This window comes from Meles meles, chromosome 11, assembly GCF_922984935.1.
Source record: "Meles meles chromosome 11, mMelMel3.1 paternal haplotype, whole genome shotgun sequence".
Classification (NCBI taxonomy): domain Eukaryota; kingdom Metazoa; phylum Chordata; class Mammalia; order Carnivora; family Mustelidae; genus Meles; species Meles meles.
Genome location: NC_060076.1, coordinates 53,988,381 through 54,000,782, shown reverse-complemented (window position 1 = coordinate 54,000,782; position 12,402 = coordinate 53,988,381). Strand labels below are relative to the sequence as shown.

Below are 12,402 nucleotides of genomic sequence, written 5' to 3'. Positions count from 1 at the left end.
CCCCCAGTTTTGGGAGAATAAGGTCCCCATTGCTTGTCATGGCATCAGCCATCTGTTCAGGAACATGGGCCCCTATTTCCACATCTGCAGGGCGGCTCAGGAACAGGGGATGGTAGCTGGTTTGCACTCTGTGCTTACTAATAAAGAGCAGCAGCTTGTCCTTTCATTGTCACTTTCTGAGTTGATATAACTGACTAATCAGGTTCCAGAATTCTACGATAGTTGGTTCCAGTCTCTCTTTCCGTCTTACTGGTTGCTTTGGGGGAGGGACTGATCCCTAGAGCTGCCTACTGTGCCATTTTTTTTTTGCATAGTGTCACTCTCTCTTATTTTTGCATCTGTACTTCTTAACTAGTCTCCTCTGGGGGCCTGTTTTATAGTTATCGTGCACACATAATAGAAGTATGAGGGAGTACAGATGCACTAATGTTGTCAAGGCAAGACAGTGTTGGTTTTAGAGCCAGACCAATCTGTATTTACATTCACGCTTGCTGGTTTATCTTGGGTAAATCTGAACCTTGGTGCATCTGTCAAATAGCTTCATAATAGCATGAGAGGAGGTATGGGGAAGTGCTATTAGCAGCTGTAAATGCCAGCGTTATACCAACGTTAGTTGACACTCATGTTTTATCATCGGTTGCTAAGCATCTAGGGCCAACCATTTTTAGATGCCTTATGTACATATTCCTAGCAGTAGTCCTATAAAATGAGTATTTTCTGTGTTGTTGGGGATTTTGTTGTAGTTGTTGTTTATAGATGATGAAACGAAAGCTTAGAGAGGTTTTAACAGTTCTCTTAAGGTAAAATTAGGAGTCAAAGCCAGGGCTGCCTGGCTTGCTTACCCACTGCCTCGTAGCTGAGTCACACTGATTTTAAGGTCTCTTACTTGTTTTTTCTCCTTCAGGAGTCACATGCCATAGGAAAAAAGCCTGAAAATCCAGCAGACATGATTGAAGAAGGGGAGCTTATCCTATCTGTGAATATCTTATACCCTGTTATATTTCATAAGGTCAGTAGTAAAACCTTTTTAATTTCACAGATAAAATGGGTGATTTCTGTCAAACGATTTAATTATTTGAAGAGTCACAGTCCTTAGGGTCTAAAATCAATGCAAACATATGCTGTTTTATGTAACAGTTATAATATTGGAATGTGTTATTCCTGATTGCTTCACTGGAAGCAACTGAAAGTATATGTGAATCCACAGTGACTCTAATTGTATGAATTCTTGGGTTTGTTTCTTAGTTTTGCTTTTGCTTTTATTTTTGTTTTAATAGAATAGGTGACTGGTAAAGGAGTAAGTTAACCTTTTTTCACGAATTCAGAATACTTGGGAAGTTGTCTAACTAAAGACAGTTCTTTGATGAAAATGCAGAAAGTCAATAGGTTAAGGAATATTCAGAAATTTCGTAGAGGTCTCTAATAAAAATAATTCAGTCCTAGCCCCAAATGTGTGTATTCTTGATTCCCTGAATAGATGTCACAAACTTTGATAAGGTTTAATTGAAATAATAGTATACCTGAATTGCACTTGTGAATAATGGTCAGTAATGAAGCATCTGGGATGTAGTTGGTACTAATTACCCTGCCAGTCAAACCAAACCAATAAAACCAAACCTCTGGGTCTGTAACATGAGAGTAGTGTATAGATTGCTTGACTTCCATGAGGTAACTTGCAAGACATTTTAAAACACTGTTGTTGGGGCACCTGGATGGCTCAGTCAGTGTAGCTCGCCCAACTCTTGGTCTCAGGGTCATGAGTTCAAGCACTTGGTTGGGTGTGGAGCCTACTTAAAAAACATTTAATAAATAAAACAGTGCTGCTAGGTGAAGTTATATTCCAAAGGTTCTTGGTAATTACATTTTAGTAGCATCTTGATGATAAACTTTGCTTAAACTAAGAAAGTTCTGTTGCCAAGTGTCTTAGTCTGTGTGGCTGCTGTAACAAAATATCGCTGATAGGCTTATAACCAGCAGTTTGTCCCAGTTCTGGTTGCTGGTGGTCTAAGCTCGGGGCCAGCACAGGCGGGTGAGGCCCTCTTCCACGTCATGAACTTCTCAGGTGACAGAAGGAGCTAGGGTGCTCTGTGGGATCGTCTATAAGACCATGAACCCCATTCATGAGGCTCAACCCTCACGACCTCATCACCCCCATGCCCCAAAGACTCAGCCTCTGAACACTATCACTTGGGCATTAGGATTCCAGTATCTGAATTTGGGGTAGACACAGACATTCAGACCATAGCACCAAGTATCTCAGTTGTCTGTTGGATTCTAACTTAACAGAGGTGGCCAAGTGACCATATGAGAGGTCCGTGCAATTGAGAAGAGCGAGTTGGCTGCAGTCTAGTGCTTCCACGGGGGAAGCACTAGAGACAGTTGGGAGTGAGAAGGAGTGAGGAGAAGCTATCAATAGACCACAGCCTTTATTGAGGTTTCCATGGGCAGGTCAGGGCAGGGCAGAGTGAATGGTTCAGGTGTGGCTAGTGTGAATAATTCCACCGGGCTTGGGGGTATAGGGTCTGTCTCCCTAGTTGTCTGCTACCTGACCTTAATTGATTTAGGACAGGGCAGTACCTGCTTGGTGTGTGAGAGTGAGAACAAGGAAGCGACTGCAGAGACCAGGTTCTGGATAACGGGGGGGATGTAAACAATTTTGGCCATTAATTTGGACCTGTAATTAATGGGTGCCAAATTGACAAATACAGAATCTAAGAAAACGCAGAACACTGAGTTATGGAGATAACTTCAAATTAAGAAAACCAGTAACTTCATTTAGATCTGGTCAGGACAGGATTTACAGTTTAATTGCTTTGTCTGTAAGTGGACATTTACTTATTTACCATTTGATTTGTAGCACAAAGAACACAAGCCATACCAGACGATGCTGGTATTGGGCAGTCAGAAGCTCACAGAACTGAGGGATTCAATTTGCTGTGTCAGTGACCTCCAGATTGGTGGGGAATTCAGCAACACTCCTGATCAAGCTCCTGAGCACATAAGCAAAGTAAGGTGTTGTGTTTTCTTTTTTTTCCTTAACCCTCATAAAACAAGAAATAATAATAGTAGTAACAATAATGATAAGCTAAATAAGTAGTGATTCCTCTAGCAAAATCGTAAATGTTCCAGTAAATCCTTTCTTCTTTTATGCCATTCTGTCAAATTTATCCGTTCTCTTCTTTTTATCATCAAGACATTTTCAAAGGTGAGGCTGGGCTCAGGTTTGATTTTCTGTCTATCTCCCATTCAGTTCTCACCCATTCTCTTGTGTACACTCTTCCTTTTAAGGTCATAGTGACACCTAATTGTCTCCTCCATGTTCATACAACTTGACCTCACTAGCATTTGAATTTGCCATTCACTCTCTCCTCTTTCAAACTCTGAGTTTCCACCTGTCCTAACTGCCCCCAGCCAAGGGTGGGTGTCCACCTGAGGCCTCACTGCCTCAGTGAGGCAGTCCTCACTGAAGGTCCTGTCAGTCCAAGGCGCAAGACCAAGCCCGGACACCTGGTTTCTGATGTTGCGCCTTAGCTGCTGTTTGCCACGGAGATGCTGTCAAAAGGACAGAAATTTACGTATCCATTGGTTAAAGATTGAAAGGGGCAGAGTGGTAGACTGGCCACCCACAAAGTTTTCCGAAGGGATTGCTTGCCCTGTAGAATAGTAGGCCTTGATCGCTCTGTAGTTCATGGTAAGGCAAATGAGCTAATTCTGTTACTTGGTGCAACTTTGGTGGAAGACTCAGATTTACTGGCCCACTTAAAAGGGGCAGTCTCTCTTGTAGCTCAGAAAAGGATATTTGGGTCAGATAGAATGGGGAGAGAGTTTGGATGAGAACCACCACAGTCACTGTTTTTGCTGATTCCTGTGCCACCAGCCACAAAACTGTTCTTAGCACGTAGGCTTCAGGGTGCCTGGGTGGCTCAGTCAGTTATGTCTGACTCAGCTCAGGTCATGATCTCAGGGTCCTGGGATCAAGGCCCGGATTGGGCTCCCTGCTTAGCGGAGAGTCTGCTTATCCCTCTCCTCTTGCCTCCTTCCCCCTCCTCATGCTCTCTGTCAGATTAAGGGAAAAAAAAAAAGTGGGCTTCACTTTGGTGGTTCTTATAAATTCTTCTGAGCTTTCCTCAGTTTTCATGGTTTTAAGTGTACTCCAATCTTTGTTAGTGACTCTCCGTCTGCTGCCTTCTCTCCTCATTTCCAAACCATTATTTTGAGGGCCTCCTGGACATTGCCATTGAGCCTCAGTGCCGCCTGGCATTTTTTTCACATTTCTATAGTTGATTCACTCTGCCCCTTTTCCGGGTGTGCGGAGGGGGCAGCTGTGATTCATTCGGAAACTGCCTATATATCCTTATGACTTACCATGAGTGGAAACTCTGGCTGTTTGTTTCATGGAGAACATAAAATTACCAGAAAAGAACTTTCCATTACCTCTCACCTCTTTACCTCCACTGAGCCATCTCCTGCCTTCCCGCCCAGGACAAGCTGGACTAAAGCTGCTGCCGCCTGAGGCCAGGCTGCCTGCCCATGCAGTCCCAGGTCTCATTGTGCTTGGCCTCACATCATGGTCCGTTCCATTGTGCCAGCTCTCCCTTCATTACAGGTGTGCCGTGATGGCTCCCTTCCTGAACCTTGTCTCAACCATGCGTCTTCCTCTAGCCGCCACTCATCTTTCTGCTTCCTCTTCAGCAAACCAGAGTGAATAACAGCAAGTAGGAACAATAATGAGTTAATAATAGCGCCTAAATTCATTGTTTCTCTCTTTCTGCCATCACCTTGTCTTGTACTCACTCTTGTGCCCACCACTCCTCAAAAATCACTTTTCTCGCTGCCACCGTAGACGTTGTTCTCACCTTTTCTGACCACTCATCGTGGGTGACTCCATTGAATATTCCTTCTTCTTTTTTTTTTTTTAAAAGATTTTATTTATTTGACAGACAGAGATCACAAGTAGGCAGAGAGGCAGGCAGAGAAGAGGAAGGGAAACAGGCTCCCCACTGAGCAGAGAACCCGACGCGGGGCTCGATCCCAGGACCCTGAAATCATGACCTGAGCTGAAGGCAGAGGCTTTAACCCACTGAGCCACCCAGGTGCCCCGAATATTCCTTCTTCTTTGCAGTATTTTCTTTACTCAGCTTTTAGGACATTACACCCACCTGATTTTCCTTCTCTCTGACTGACTTTTAATTAATTCCTTTGTTGAATGCTTCTCATTTTCCTAGTTTTTGTTGTAAAGCCCTGGGAGTCGGTCCTCAGACTCCCTTTGATGTATCCTCCCTAGGTGATCTTACCTAGATTCAGAGCCGTCAGTACTGGGACTTCCAAAATTCTCTCCAATCTCAGCATCTTCTCTGACCTCCAGACTTCTATATCCAACAGTCTTCTTGACAGTTCTTTTGTTTTTTAAAGATTTTATTTATTTATTTGACAGAGAGAGAGAGCACAAGTAGGCAGAGCAGCAGGCAGAGGGAGAGGGAGAAGCAAGCTCTCCACTGAGCAGGGAGCCTGATATGAGGCTTGATCCCAGGACCCTGGGATCACGACCCGAGCAGAAGGCAGCCACTTAACTGACTGAGCCACCCAGGCACTCCTCTTCTTGACAGTTTTTTTTAATTTATTTAAGTAGCGTTTAACTCAACGTGGGGCTTTAAGAGTCTCATGATCTTGGTCCCTGGCTCTTCCAACTGAGCCAGCCAGGTGCCCCATCCTTGACAGTTTTTCTTGGATGTCTGACAGTCATCTCAAATATAATCTATTCACAAGCAAATGCTGTACTGCTCCACCAAAGCCTGTGCCCTCCCCAGTGTTCCTGTCTCAGTAAATATGCCCATCGTGCATCTGGTGACTTGGGCTAGAAACCTGGAGTCCTCCTCATCTCCTTTTCCTTCCACATTGAAGGCATCAGCAAGAGCTTTGACTCTACTTTGAAAATACATTTAGGCTTTGCCCTGGTCTTCTCTCTCTCTCTCTCTCAAAGATAAAAAAAATAACTCTTTAAAAAAATTGAAAGATAAAGTCTTTGAAAATGAAAATGAAAAGAAATCAATCCTGTCATTCTCCAATCTAAAAATCTAAGTGGATCTCTGTAGGCTGACACACAAGGCCTTTTGTCATGGTGATCCCCAAGTTAACTTTTCATGCTGTCCAGCCTCTACTTCTGCACCTTGTCTTCAGCCACAGAGAATTTATGTTGCTCAAGCATGACACTTCTTCATGCGTCCGAATATCTGAATCATATGGTAGGAAGCCCTTTCCCTCCCTCCCTTTGTCCATCTGGCTCATACTCATATTTCCAAACCCACCTTAAAACTCACATATTACAGGGGCGCCTGGGTGGCTCAGTGGGTTAAGCCACTGCCTTCAGCTCAGGTCATGATCTCAGGGTCCTGGGATCGAGCCCCGCATCGGGGGTCTCTGCTCAGCAGGGAGCCTGCTTCCCTCTCTCTCTCTCTCTCTGATGGCCTCTCTATCTACTTGTGATCTCTCTGTCAAATAAATAAGTAAAATCTTAAAAAAAAAAAAAAAGACCTGAATAAATAGAAAAATATTAAAAAAAAAAAAAACTCACATGTTACATAAAATCTCTCCTGACTGCCCTCTCTTTGCCACTCTGGCACCATTTCTTTGGCCATTATAGCGTCTGTAATAATTGGCTGGTGCTGTTTGCTCTGTCTCTGTGCCCCACAAGGCGGGCTGTGTTCCAGTCCTTTTGCTGATGGGCAAGGAAACCAGCGTTCTATGACTCACACGTAGATTTCACTTAGTTTTCTCTTTCTACCAAAAATGGTTTTAAGATAATTGGTTTTTTCAAGTTTGGCATCTCAGTGCTATGGGATATAAACATTAGATTAGAGAGAAACAAATGGAATTTCAAGGCTGTATGCAGACCAAGAAATAAAAATTTATCTTCTTTTAAAGGAGAAGAAGCAGCCTTCAGCAGTTTCTCCACCCTACCAAAAAAAAGAAGAAAGTGTAATTATAAAGTTTTTATAAATCCACTTTAATAAGCAGACTCTGAGTTCACTCTCACGGCAGTCATGTTGTCCTTGCTCAAGGCAGCTGGAGTCTGATCTGGGAGTCAGTCTGAGGGCCAGAAAGCCCAGAGAGGGTTTGTAACCAGGCGTGCCTAGTTGGTGGTATTTGGATGTCAGAGCTGATGTGTTTTGCAGCCTTTTTTTTTTTTAGATTTTATTTATGTATTTGTCAGAGAGAGAGAGAGAGCACAAGGAGGCAGAGGCAGAGAGAAAAGCAGGCTCCCCGCTGAGCAGGGAGCCCGATGCGGGACTCGATCCGAGGACCCCGGGATCATGAACTAAGCCAAAGGCAGCGGCTTAACCAACTGAGCCACCCAGGTGTCCCCCTTCAGCAGCTTTCTTAGCAGGGGGCTGGTAGATTGCATTATCCTGGCTTAAATACCGAACGCATGTGTGGTTGTATTGTTTCTCCTCTTCCAGCTCTTTATTAAAAGAATAACCTCTGATGACTGAGTGCTTGCTACGTGCTGGACAGAAGTGTGCTTTGGACAGAATTAGCACCGGTCGAGGGATAAGAAAAAGTTGGGTCAGCGCGCGCTCATGTGTTGCCGGAGTTGGGTAAGCAGGGTGGAGGCTGGATTCAGACCGCTGTCGACTTGCCTTCCAAGCCCCACATCCTCCTTTGCCACAGGCCCAAGGGTCTTCCCTGCCCTTTGGTTGACTTGCTGACTAGGCAGCGAGTGAAACCCGGAGCTGTGCTGTGCGCAGCTCTACAAGAGCTCTAGAGCAGCTTCTACAAGGACTCCGGAATCTCAGTTCAGAGAGCTGTTTCGTGCTCCCTTGGTCTGCAGCTGTGGTTTAAGGAAGTGAACTGCCGAACATTTTGCAGATACTGACCTTTGTCTGACCTATGGAAAGATTTTCATTTCACTGATTTGTATTTTATGGTTGGTTTTCTTTTTAATTTTTGCTTTGGAATTTTTTTTTCCCTCTGTTTATCTGAGTCCTCATCTTTCTTGGTGAGTCTGGTCCCTTGGAAAAGTGACCACACACACAAGAGATAGTATGAGTCCTTATGTACCCATTACCCACCTTCCCCAAATCTCAGCGTTTGCCAAATTATTTTATCTGTTCACCCAGCAAAACGGAGAACTGGTCCATAAGTTATAGTGGTTTTTCTTAAGTTACATAGTGTGTACTCCACTGGTAAGCATGGGCAAAACATCAGTGAGTTGCAGTTCCTGTAGCTGAGGAAAGGAGTATCTTTATTTCAACCAATAAGCAAGAATTCTTAAAGTCTAGGTGACTTTAATATCTGAGCAGACTGGGAACACCCAGCCAGTATATTTCAGTCTCTTAAATCTTACATCTGAAATGTAATAAGTTTTGCTAACATTTGTTTTTTGGACTATAGTAGTCAAAGAATGGAGTGCATTTTTTAAAATATATATCTAAGATCAGGCCACTGGAGTGGTAGGATCGGGCCCTGCATCAGGCCTTCTGCTCAGCAGGGAGTCTGCTGCTCACTCTCCCTCAGCACCTCCCCACAGCTTCTGTGCTTGCTCTCTCTCGCTCAGTTAAATAAATAAAATCTTAAAAAACAAACTTCAGAAGTATTCCTAGGATCTGCTGTGAGAAAATGGTAATGGGAGAGACGCTGAAGAAGCTCTTTGTCTTACACCAGGCCTTTATTTATAATAAGTAGCAGCAACAGGTGCCAAGTATTTCCTTAAAGTTCCTCTAAGCAAGACACTTAAGAGATTATTGACCAAAAAAAAAGAAAGAAAAAGATGAACTAATCTGAGCAATGTTAAAAACAGACCAGATATTAAAATGTGAGGGACCACTAAAAAAACAAAACAAAACAACACTCGAGTAGAAAATAGTGGCGGGATCTTATACATATATTAATTAGTTAATCGTGACCTGAGCTGAAGGCAGTCACTTAACCAACCGAGCCACCTAGGCACCCCGAAGGCAGACACTTAACTGACTGAACCAGCCTTCTGCCCCTACTTCTGAAGTTCTAATACAGCTGATTTGAATGTTAGCAAGAGAACAAACTACTGATGCTTAAAATTACATATAAGTGACTTTGTTCACATGATCTGGTTAGTTCTTGATAGTTACTTTGTTTATGAAGTGGAAATAGTAGACTCTGGGGCTATGTTAGTTTTATAACACAAGTAACTTCTTTCACTAGGTTTTCCATATTGGTTGGCAATTCTCCCCTCCCCAGAGCTGATCAGCTAAACTAGCTGACAAAATAGGGAAACTATTAGTTAGTGAGGATCTCTGGTTGCCACTGAAAATCCGGTGTTGACATTGCTCACATCTTCTGTTCTGTCTGTGTACCAAGACAAGGAAGAGTTATTACGGGAGGACTTCAGATTTAGATGGAAAACAGTTCCCTTCTAAATAATAATGATGCCAGCCAAAAGCATTAAGTTGCCTAAATCACTTCCATTTCTTTAGAAGCATTTTATAATGAATAAAAAATGAAACTTTTGTTTTTATTTCCAAAATAAGGCAATATTCTTTTTTTTTTTTTTTATATTTTATTTATTTAACAGAGAGAAATCACAACTAGGCAGAGAGGCAGGCAGAGAGAGAGGAGGAAGCAGGCTCCCTGCGGAGCAGAGAGCCCGACGTGGGGCTCGATCCCAGGACCCTGAGATCATGACCTGAGCCAAAGGCAGTGGCCTAATCCACTGAGCCACCCAGGTGCCCCGGCAATATTCTTTCAGAGCCTTTATTTTAGGGGTGCCTGGGTGGCTCAGTGGGTTAAAGCCTCTGCCTTCGGCTCAGGTCATGTTCTGAGGGTCCTGGGATTGAGCCCCACATCGGGCTCTCTGCTCTGCGGGGAGCCTGCTTCCCCCCTTTCTGTGCTTGCCTTTCTGCCTACCTGTGATCTCTGTCTGTCAAATAAATAAACAAAATTTTTATTGAAAAAAAAAAAAGAACCTTTATTTTAGACCCTAGCTTACCTCGTTGAGGGTCCAGAAGTATATGTAGTGGTAGTTTTTGTGTTTAACAGTAGCTAGTTATGGCATTCTAGTACAGATTATCCTTTTATCTCTACAAGCACCTGGGAAGAACGTAATGGCTTTACTCATGTGTCACATGAAGAAACAGGGTCAGGGGTGCCTGGGTGGCTCAGTTGGTTAAGCAACTGCCTTCTGCTCAGGTCATGATCCCAGAGTCCCGGAATCGAGTCCCACATTGGGCTCCCAGCAACACGGGCAGTCTGCCTCTCCCTCTGACCTTCTCCCTTCTCCTGCTCTCTCTCACTGTCTCTCAAATAAATAAATAAAATCTTCAAAGAAAGAAATAGGGTCAGGGAAATGGAGTGACGGCCTGAGGAGAAACAGCACAGCCAGTCTCATAAGGGCGGCTGATGTTATTACCAGATAAACTGTAAACGAGGGCATAGAGAAAGAAAAATAGAAGCTTTGCGGGAGGAGATGAATTGCAGTTGTTTTGGAGGAAGATTTTTTTTGGAATACCCGCAACTTACATGTCTTTCATAGTTGATGAACCGCAGTCTTGTAAGATAGCAGGACAGAGAGACTCACACAGGTGAGGAACCCAAGGTCTGAGGAGTACATATACGCAAGGAGAAAGAACACAGGTCTCCTGACTCTCCCCCAGGGCTCTGGTTGTCAGGACATCATGAAGAGCAGTCGAACAGAGTGCCTCTCGGCACTGCTTGCCCACTTGAGTCTCCTGGGGAGCTTGGGAAAACATCAGTGCCTGGGCCACATCCTGAGAGCTTCTCATGTAATGGCTCCGAGGTGAGACTTGGTCTTTGGTGTTCCTGTGATTCATTCTGTTACCAGTGAGTCTCAAGAGACACTCGCCCCTCTGGAAAAGGCTGGTAGGCTGAAAGTTAAGAAACCTGACGGTTCAGGCCAGTTGTGCGACTACTCTGGTACTCTGGGGCAAGCCTGCTTGAGTAAGAAGAGATAGTCAATTTCTGCCTAAGAATTACTGAAAATTTGAAGGGAGAATTTTTATAAAAGTACACTGAGGGGCACCTGGATGGCATAGCTGGTTGAGCATCCGAATCTTGGTTTCGGCTCAGGTCGTGAACTCAGTGTTGTGGGATCGAGCCCGGTGTTGGGCTCCACGCTCAGTATGGAGCCTGTTGGAGAGTCTCTGTCCTTCTGCCCCTCTTGCTTGTGCTTTCAAAGAAGTAATCTTAAAAAAAAAAAAAAAAAAAAAAAAAAATACACTGAGGGGCACCTGGGTGGCTCAGTTGGTTGGGTTTCTACTTTTACCTCAGTTCCTGACCCCAGGGTCCTGGGATCGAGCCCCATATCAGGCTCCCTGTTCAGCAGAGTCTGCTTCTCCCTCTCCTCCCCACTCACGCTCTCTCTCACTATCTCTGTTTCTTTCTCAAATAAATAACTAAAATTTTTTTTTAAGTATCCTGAAAATATTAAAAAATATAACAGAAAAGCCCAAGTCTGTGATCACTAATTATTGCTGGGGAAATATAAAAGATGTGACTTTTGGTTTTTACTTCTAGTACCCAAAATAACTCATTGCTGTGTATTCGCATAATGAAATAATACTGTTTATTTCATTTCTAATTAGGTTCCTTTCACAAGTCTCAGAATATACAAATTTTAAGTCGGACCTAGTGATTCAAACAGCAATAGGATAATGAAAACAGCAGCAAGGATCAGATTTTATACTTCCATCCCTGGTAAATTGTCACGTAGGAAGTTCCCATTAAATAGTAAAGAAATTACTGAGCTAAGCATGTTCTATAAGGTTGCATACAGTTACTGTAAAGCATATTAGTGTGGTTTTATGACCTAAGATTTTGAATTGGTAGCAATTTCCTAATTATTAATAGAGGACTCTCTTTTAATGCTATCTATTTCCTTATAGGACCTGTACAAATCAGCCTTCTTTTATTTTGAAGGGACATTTTACAATGATAAAAGATACCCTGAGTGCAGAGATTTAAGCAGGTACAGTTTTTCAAAAATCTTCTCAGTTTTTCCTGTTTCTAGTTCTTGGAATAGATCTCCACACATCCTGTTACTGGTCCATTAAGGGTCTTTGCCAAAGAACTGTTTTGTTAGACTGTTTTGTTTGTTTTGGGATCAGAAATATCTCTCAGTTTAAAATATATTCAGTTATTTCATCTGGTTGGCCTAGGTATTAGTAAGTTAATCACAATTCTTACTTCCGGAAGAAACTTTTCCTAGCAAAGACCTGACACAGACCATTTCAAAATCTTTGTATTATCTACTATCTTAGAAATGACAGCAAACAGCAAATCTTGGGGTGCTTGGTTGGCTCAGCCAGTAGCTACTCTTGATCACAGGGGTTGTGAGTTTGAGCCCCATATTGGGTGTGGAGCCTACTTTAAAAAAAAAAAAATTCTAGCAAATCTTGTATTGAGCCATAG

The 12,402-nt window shown here is 43.2% G+C and overlaps 1 protein-coding gene across 2 annotated transcripts in view; it reads left to right on the top strand.

Moving 5' to 3' along the window:
- SNAPC3 (small nuclear RNA activating complex polypeptide 3) overlaps positions 1–12,402 on the top strand; it is a 41,045-nt gene that overhangs the window by 21,002 nt on the left and 7,641 nt on the right. For both annotated transcript variants that reach the window (XM_046021699.1, XM_046021698.1), the window contains exons 4-6: positions 905–1,009; positions 2,858–3,007; positions 11,877–11,959. In XM_046021699.1, coding sequence (XP_045877655.1) covers positions 905–1,009; positions 2,858–3,007; positions 11,877–11,959 — 338 coding nt within the window. The remainder of the gene's footprint in view (positions 1–904; positions 1,010–2,857; positions 3,008–11,876; positions 11,960–12,402) is intronic.